This window comes from Octopus bimaculoides, chromosome 9, assembly GCF_001194135.2.
Source record: "Octopus bimaculoides isolate UCB-OBI-ISO-001 chromosome 9, ASM119413v2, whole genome shotgun sequence".
In the NCBI taxonomy this organism is placed as follows: domain Eukaryota; kingdom Metazoa; phylum Mollusca; class Cephalopoda; order Octopoda; family Octopodidae; genus Octopus; species Octopus bimaculoides.
Window position 1 is genome coordinate 32,869,133 of NC_068989.1, and position 9,168 is coordinate 32,878,300.

A 9,168-nucleotide genomic window follows, 5' to 3' on the forward strand; every position below is an offset into this window, starting at 1 on the left:
AGCAAAGAAGCTGGGAACTGTACCAGGTAGCCAAAAGGGAGGCTGGGCGGCAGGTATACATAGCCAAGGGTGAAGCAGAAAAGAAGAAGTTTGCCAATGTCCAGCGACATGAGGACCAAAGAACTGAAGTATTTTGGATTGCAAGACAGTGTGTGAGAGAAAATTGTGATGTCACAGGAGAGAAATGTGTCCGCATGGATGATAGTGCACTTACTTTTAATGATTCTGTAAAGAAAGAGGCTTGGAGAAGTCATTTTGAAAGACTGTTGAATTTGGAGAATGAATGGGAGGAGGAAAGCCTGCCAAATGTTGACCCAGTAGAGGGACCAGTTATCCGAATAGACAGCTTCCTTGTAGATAAAGCAATTAAGGGTATGAAGCCAGGAAAAGCCCCCGACCAATCAGGAATCACTGCTGAGATGCTTAAAACACTTGGTGGTGTGGGCTATGGCCTAGTCACCCGCATTGTAAACCAGGTAGTTCATGATGGACTCATACCCAATGACCGGCGTAGCAGCACCATAGTCAACTGCTACAAGGTTAAAGGTGATGCTCTAGATAGAAATAAGTACATAGGTATCAAACTGCTGGCTCAGGTGATGATGGTCACAGAGAGGGTCATAGCCCATCTTATTTGGGAGAGTCTGCTTAGATGAGATGTATTTCAGTTTTGTGCCGGGTAGAAGCACCACTGATTCCTGGTTCGACAACTGCAGGAGAAATACCTAGCTAAAGATAAACCCCTATACTTAGCTTTTGTGGACTTGGAGAAAGCCTTTGACAGGGTCCCCCGATGCCTTATCTGGTTGGCGATGCGGAAACTGGGGATTGACGAATGGTTAATAAGGGCTGTACAGGCCCTATACAGAGAGGCCATTAGTAAGGTTAGGATTGGCAATGAGTATAGTGAAGAATTCCGGGTAGAAATAGGGGAGCTCCTCTATGCTGATGACCTGGCCCTCATAGCAGAAACACTACCGGAACTAGAAAAGAAATTTCAGGTGTGGAAACAAGGTTTAGAATCAAAAGGCCTTAGAATCATTGTAGCAGAGACCAAAGTTCTAGTAAGTAGGAAGGTGAACTCATCACACACCCCCTCAAGTAGGTGACCCTGCTCGATGTGTAGAAAAGGTGTAGGTAGAAACTCCATAAGATGTACCCAGTGTAAGCTATGGACGCATAAGAGGTGCAGGAACATTAACCGAGAAGATAGCGTTCGTGTGCGACAGATGCACAGGGGCAATAGACACCACAGATGCTCAGAAAACAGATTCCATCACACTCCAGGGGAAGAAACTAGAAGTAGTTGATAGCTTCCACTACCTAGGTGACCAAGTTAGAAGTGGGGGTGGATGCTCAGAGAGTGTTACCATTAGAATAAGAATAGCCTGGGCAAAGTTTAGAAAGCTTGTATCCCTACTAGTAACAAAGGGTCTCACTCAGAGTGAAAGGTAGATTGTACAATGCATGTGTTCAGACTGCCATGCTTTACGACATTGAAATATGGGCCGTGACTGCGGGGGACATGGACAGGCTTGAAAGAAACAAAGCTAGCATGATCTGCTGGATGTGTGATGTCAGTGTGCACACATAACAGAGTGTAAGCACCCTGAGAGAAATGTTGGACATAAGAAGCATCGGATGTGGCGTGCAAGAGAGACGTTTGCGCTGGTATGATCATGTACTATGGATGGATGAGGAGAGATGTGTGAAGAAGTGCCACTTCCAAACAGTTGAAGGAATCCGGGGTAGAGGTAGACACAGGAAGACATGGGATGAGGTAGTGAAGCATGACCTTCAAACATTGGGCCTTACAGAGGCAATGACGAAAGACCGAGACCTCTGGAGATATGTTGACTGCGAAGTCCCAACAAATAAAGTGAGTTCACGGCATATCCTACACCAGCTTCACATAATCAGCCCCAGCCCATTCAAGTACCTTGGATCGTAGGGCGATCTGCTGTGCTTGAGGAGACCTTGAGTCAAGTACATCAACATCAAAATAAAAATCAAATCGAAATTGTAGTTGTGATACACATACCGGTGGCACATAAAAAACACCATCCGAACGTAGCCGACGCCAGCGCCACCTTGACTGGCTTCCGTGCCGGTGGCACATAAAAAGCACCAACCGATCATGGCCGTTGCCAGCCTCCCCTAGCCCTTGTGCTGGTGACACGTAAAAAGCACCCAATACACTCACAGAGTGGTTGGCGTTAGGAAGGGCATCCAGCTGTAGAAACACTGCCAGATCAAACTGGAGCCTGGTGCAGCCTCCTGGCTTCTCAGACCCCAGTTGAACTGTCCAACCCATGCTAGCATGGAAAACGGGCGTTAAACGATGATGATGATGATGTTAATAAAGTTACAACTTTATAGACTAATTTATGTTTAAAGCCTGTGAAAGCCCCATAAATGATAAGATACACATGCACATACATCCATAAAATTCATGCTGATACCTTAGTATAAATTCATATATATTTATAAATAAGGGTATGCACAAACATTTTCACATAATGTAATTCTGTGTTGAATACAAGTTTTTACAAAATCCCAGGGCCAGCGTAAGGGAAATAACAATTATGAAATAATATTTAAAAAGTTGCATCTCAACTGTGTATTCATTCTGAAGTCCTACATAGTATCATGTAGCCTTGTGTATTCTCATCTAAAATGGAGGCAATTACGGGCATCTTTTAGTGGAGCACTTAAAAATTGTGTAAATTCTTTTCTCATAAAATCATTGATAGCATTGTTAGTCCACAAATAAAGAATATTTATCCATCAAATGTAGTGTTGAGCACTCATTCTCACTGTTCAGTACTGTCATGTGTATTAATGCTTGTTTTTATGTCAAGTTATATATAAAACAATTTAGTATTAAACTAAAGTATCACTCAGTGAGTGTCTGTTTATTAAACTTTTATGAGAAAAAGGTTGGCAGTAACTTTGAAGTTTTTGGCTTGTTCACTTTCATCAAACTATGCTATACTTGGGTTCTTTTTGACTTTAGATAATCTTTCATAAGTTGTTTTTTTTTATGGGATAGGCTCATGATAATTAGGTGTGATGTAGTTAGGCCTAAGAAAATGTGTAGGGAATAGGATAGAGGAAGATAAGCAAAGTATGTATTTGTAGGGTGTGAGTTAATTGAAAGTTATTGTGAGATTTTGATGGAATTGTTTTTGTTTGGAGTTCAGTCAAGTGTGTAAGTAACTTGCGTAAACAAGTGTTCCAGTTCAGGTCCTGACTTTCTTTATATAGAAAGTTGACAATATATGCTTTTCATTTCTAAAGTTACAAACATTTACTTATCAGTTACTGAACCTATTTCAGTTATACATTGGCTATTTGTTCACTTGACTGAGTCACCAACACTTAAGTCCTAAACCATGCCAAGACACCCAGCATATTCACCCTGCTCCAACAGTGCCATCTGTGCTGGTTCGCTCACATACATCATATGTTGGGCAGAAGGATCCCAAAAGACCTCCTGTATGGGAAATTGGCCACCAGTATAAGAGCATGAGGACGACCTCAACTCCATTTCAAGGACATCTGCAAGAAAGACACAAGTCAATAGATCTAGATATCCTGAGATGGGAGGAGGTTCCAAATGATTGCCCATGCTGGAGACATATTACACAAGGAAATAGAGCAAGAGGAAGAGAAACTGGAACTTGCCACTGGAACCTGCTCAAAGAAAGGACAAGTCAGTAGCACTGGTGGAGAACTTCCTTGAATGCAGTTGCTGCATGTGAGACTACGACTCCTGTGTTTGCCTGTATAGCCACAACAGATGCTGCACCACAATCATCAGCTGACAAAATTCTCCAGCTGCAGATCCTTGGTCTTTTGAAACCAACAGATCCCTATCTATATTCACTTACATGATTTCTAGACCTTGTTCAGGATGAAACCTTATTGCATACTAACATTTATAATCTTTACTTGTTGGCTGGCATTGCCTTGCATGAGGGATATTGCCAGCAAAACTGTCTAAGAGATTGGTCTGGGTTTTGCTGTTCTTTTAAATTTTTTTTTTAATTGTTGCAAAATATGCTTTCTAATTTCTCATTTTTTAGTGATCTTCTTTTCCGTCACCCTATGACATTTGTCCTTAATTTATTCTATATATCTCACTCACATTCTGATATTACACATTTGAATTTTTTTCACTCTTGGTATTTTATTCCACCAAATCTTTCACATTATATCAATAGCTTTACAAAATAGTCTTCTGTTGTTGATTTGTTCCTTAAATAAATTAGAGCATCCTTCTTTTCATCCAAGTATGAAACCACTTCTTCAGTACAAAATATAAAGTTATTTGTCTTTAGTTTTTGCTTATTATCAATATATCCAGAGTAATTTTCTCATTTAATAAAATTATCTTAGGAATTAATATATATATTTTACCAAGTATTCTAAACACTGTTGTGTACATCATATTTTTGAGAATTACGATTTTACTATATAATATTTTTAACTCATCCGCTGGCTAAACTTTTTTTTCCCTAAAAGGAAATTATTGATCAATCTTGTGTTTCAATAACTAATTCAAAAAATTCATTTCTGTATTCTAGTGGTATCCTGAAGTTCGAGAACACTGTCCAAATCAACCCATTATGCTAGTTGGATGTAAAACAGATTTACGATCAGACTTGCAGTGTATATCAGCCTTGGCAAAGAAAAAACAAATCATGGTTTCTTATGATCAAGTAAGGAAACAATTTTCAGACAATTCTCTTGGCATTTTTAAGTATCAAGTTCTTTCAATAGCACACTCATTCACAAATTTGAAATTATGTACAATAAACACAAATATTCTACTTTTCATAATACCTTGCATTATGCATATTTCAGCCTACTTTTCTCTCTTCCCTCTTTAATTCACTCTCTATCTGTCTGCTTATACATATATATTTATACATATATATACATACATGCACACATCATCATCATCATCATCATCATCCATTGTCCATGCAGGCATAGGTTGGACAATTTGACTGGGCTGGCATGCTGGAAGGCTGCACCAGGCTCCAGTCTGATTTGGCATGGTTTTCTACAGCTTGAAGCCCTTTTTAATGCCATCCAATCTGAGTGTAATGGGTACTTTTACATGCCACCAGCACAAGTGCTATTTGCATGACACTCATATCTGCCACGACTGTGATTGTGCTTGGCTTGATGGGTCTTCTTCTCAAGCATGACATAATGCCAAAGGTCTTGGCCATTGCCCCCGTGAGGCCCAACACTCAAAAGGAACTTAGCCACTTTGCCTCTATGAGGCCCAACATTAGAATGGTGCTCTTTATGTGCCAACGGGTGCCAGTTACCACAACTATGATGTCACTTGCTTTAATGAGTCCTCTCAAGCACAGTACATCGCCAAAGATCTGTCACTAGTTATTGCCTTTGTGACGCTCAAAGTTCAAAGATCATGCTTCACCACCTTGTCCCATATCTTCCTGGGTCTACCTCTACCACAGATTCCTTCCACAGTTAGAGATCGCCACTTCTTTACACAGCTGTCCTCATCCATACACATCACATGGCCATACCAGTGCAGTCATCTCTCTTACACACCACATCTGATGTCTCTTATGCCTAATTTTTCTCTCAAGATGCTTACACTCTGTTGAACATGCACACTGACATTGCATATCTAGCAAACCATACTGGCTTCATTTATTTCAAGCCAACGCATGTCCTTGGTTATCACAGCCCATGCCTCACTGTCGTGTAGCATAACTGTTCACACACAGGCATCAAACAATCTGCATTTCACTCTGAGAGAGAGGTTCTTTGTTGCCAGCAGGGGTAGGAACTCTCTGAACTTTGCCAAGCTTAATCTTATTCCTCACAGCTACTCTCTTGGAGTATCCACCTCCACTACTAACTTGGATGCCTAGATAATGGAAGCTATCTACTACCTCTAACTTCCTGTCTTGGCAGTTGATAGAGTCTATCAGGTTGAGTAAAAAGTAAGCAACATTTTAAAGCATGAAGAATTTGTACCAGATTTTTGCAGAGTTCTGAACTTTTTAAAACATTATTTTAGCTATTGTCTGATAATACAGACATAGGCTTGCCCAAATGCATCAATAAATTAACATTGATTATTTTTCACCATTGTTACAATCATCTGAAATGGAACTGTCAAAGCGCAATATTTGAGCAATTTTGCTATTCAACTTCAAAACAGGACATAAAGCAGCTGAAACTGATCGTGATATCAACAAAACATTTGGTGAGGAAATGTCCAGTGAGTGATCAGCTTGAAAATGGTTTAAACGATTTCGCAGTGGAGACCTGAGCCTTGAAGATTGTGAGCATAGTGGACGCCCATTTGTCATCGATGGCATTCAATTAAAGACCATCATTGAGAAAGATCCACATAAAACCACTTGAGAACTGGCAAAAGAACTTTGAGTTAGCCAGAAAACTGCCTGCAACCATTTGCATCATCATCATCATCGTTTAACGTCCGCTTTCCATGCTAGCTTGGGTTGGACGATTTGACTGAGGACTGGTGAAACCGGATGTCAACACCAGGCTCCAATCTAATTTGGCAGAGTTTCTACAGCTGGATGCCCTTCCTAACGCCAACCACTCAGAGAGTGTAGTGGGTGCTTTGGAAAATCAGAAAAGCTCAACAAATGGGTACCACATGATTGGAATGAAAATCAAAAATTGCACAGATATGAAATTTGCTAGTCGTTTCTTCTCCGAAACCAGACCGATCCATTTTTCTCTTGTATTGTAATTTGCTATGAAAAGTGGATTCTGTACAATAATAAAAAAATGTTCTTTGTAGTGGTTGAACCAAAATGAAGCATCAAAAACCTTCCCTAAACCTGAGTTCTTCAAAAAGAAGGTTATGGTGACTGTTCGGTAGTGTACTGCTGGACCCACCCCTATAACTTCTTAAAACCCAGAAAAACCATTACTGCAGAAACACCTTGCCATGAAATTGCCAAAATGAATGAAAAAATGCTTCTCCTCCGTCCCAGACCGGTCACTCTTCATGACAATGCTCAACCACGCGTTTCACTAATGACACTTCAGAAGTTGAGGGAACTTGGCTACAAAGTTCTTCCCCACCCAGCTTATTCCCCAGACCTTTCTCCAACCAACTACCACTTTTTCAAGCACCTTGATGGTTTCCTGTGAGAGAAGAAGTTCAAAAATCAAACCAATGCTGAAAGTGTGTTCAAAGAGTTCATCAGCTCAGAACTCCAGATTTTCATGTTACTAGAATAAACAAACTTATAACTCGTTGGCAAACATGTGTTGATTGTAATAGTACTTACTTTGATGAATAACATTTTCGTATTGTTGAAATATATTGTGATGAATTTCATGTTTCAAAACGTTGCTTACTTTTTACTCAGCCTGATATTTTCTGCACATTTTCAGCATTTATTGTACTTGTGCATCTTCCACATACAAAAGATAGTTTCCCAGTCAACCTTCCTCTGATACTGCTGCACCTTTTGTGTGTCCAAAGGTGCATCTGATGGAGTTTCTCCCTACACCTTTTCCACAGATTGAGCAGGGCCATCTACCTGAAGGCATTTGTGATTTGTCTGCCTTCCTACACACTACGACTTTGGGTTTTGCTAGATTAACTCTAAGGCCCTTTGATTTTAGACCTTGCTTCCATACCTGCAACTTCTTCTCTAGTTCAGGAAGTGATTCAGCTATAAGAGCAAAGTCATAATCATAGAGGAGCTCCCAGGGGCAACCTGTCTTGAATTCCTGTTATTGCCTGGAGGACTATGATGAACAAGAGGGGACTGAGCACTGATCCTTGGTGAACCCCTACTTGTACCCTAAATTCTTCACTGTACTCATTGCCAACCCTCAACTTACTGGTAACATCCCTGTACATAGCTTGTACAGCTCTCACTAAACACTCGTGTATCCCTAGTTTCCTCATTGACCACCAGATAAGGGATTGGGAGACCCTGTCAAAGGCTTTCTCCAAGTCAATAAAGGCCAAGTACAGATGTTTACCTTTGGCTCTCTATTTCTCCTGCAGCTGCCTTACTAGAAATATAGCATCAGTGGTCCTTCTCCATGGCACAAAACCAAACTCCATCTCATCTAAGCTAACTCTCTTCCTAATTATTTGGGCTGTGATTCTCTCTGTAACTTTCATCACCTGATTCAGCAATTTGTTACCTCTCTAATTATTTTTATCTAAGGCATCACCTTTACCTTTATAGCAGTTGGCTATGGTGCTGCTACACCAATAGTTGGGTATGACTCCTTCATGAACCATCTGATTTACAATATGGGTGACTAGACCATAACTCACACTACCAGATATTTTAAGCATCTCAGTGGTGATTAATGATGGGCTGGGGGCTTTTCCTGTCTTCATATCCTTAATTGCTGTATCTACCAGGGAACTGTCAATTTAGGTAGCTGGTCCCTCAATTGGGTCAACATAGACTCTCCTCCTCCTATACATTATCTACGCTCAACAGTCTTTCATAATGGCATTTCCAAGCCTCTTTCTTTGCAGAATCATTACATGCAAGTGCACCATCATCCATACAGACACATTTCTATCCTATGACATCACGATACTCTTTCACACACTGTCTTGCAATCTGAAACACTTCAGCTTTTGGTCTTCATGTCGCGGAAACTTCTTTTCTGCTTCTCCCTTGGCTAGATATACTTGTCTCCTAGCATTCCTTCTGGTAATCTGATACAGTTCTCTGCTATCCACATTCTTCCAAGCCTGTTTCTTAGCTCTAATGGCCCTGTCTGGAACTCGAAGCAATCCAGTGCGAATACACAAAGAAGATTGACTCGATGCAAAAAGATGGGCTACTGGGAGAGGCTGAAGGAGCTCAGTCTCTATTCCTTGGAGAGAAGACGAGAGAGAGACATGCGGTGATATATATTTGCAAGATCTTAGAAGCTTTAGCTCCTGATTTTCAAATTGACACTTATACAAATCCTTGAACTGGATGGCACTGCATCATACCAAAGATCCCGTTTTCCCCATCTAAAATAAGAACACATTACTGCTATAGTCTGGGATTCAAGGGCCCACAATTGTTCAACATCTTTCCAAGCAACCTTTGAGATCTACAGGGTGTTGATGTGGAAGTTTTCAAGGAAGTCTGGATAGGTTACTAT

At 40.6% G+C, this 9,168-nt stretch overlaps 1 protein-coding gene across 1 annotated transcript in view; it reads left to right on the forward strand.

Annotated features, from left to right (window-relative positions):
• The window catches only part of LOC106879550 (rho-related GTP-binding protein RhoE), a 67,541-nt gene that overhangs the window by 48,876 nt on the left and 9,497 nt on the right, over nucleotides 1–9,168 (forward strand). Inside the window, exon 4 of the mRNA XM_052970564.1 lies at nucleotides 4,590–4,724. Coding sequence (XP_052826524.1) covers nucleotides 4,590–4,724 — 135 coding nt within the window. The remainder of the gene's footprint in view (nucleotides 1–4,589; nucleotides 4,725–9,168) is intronic.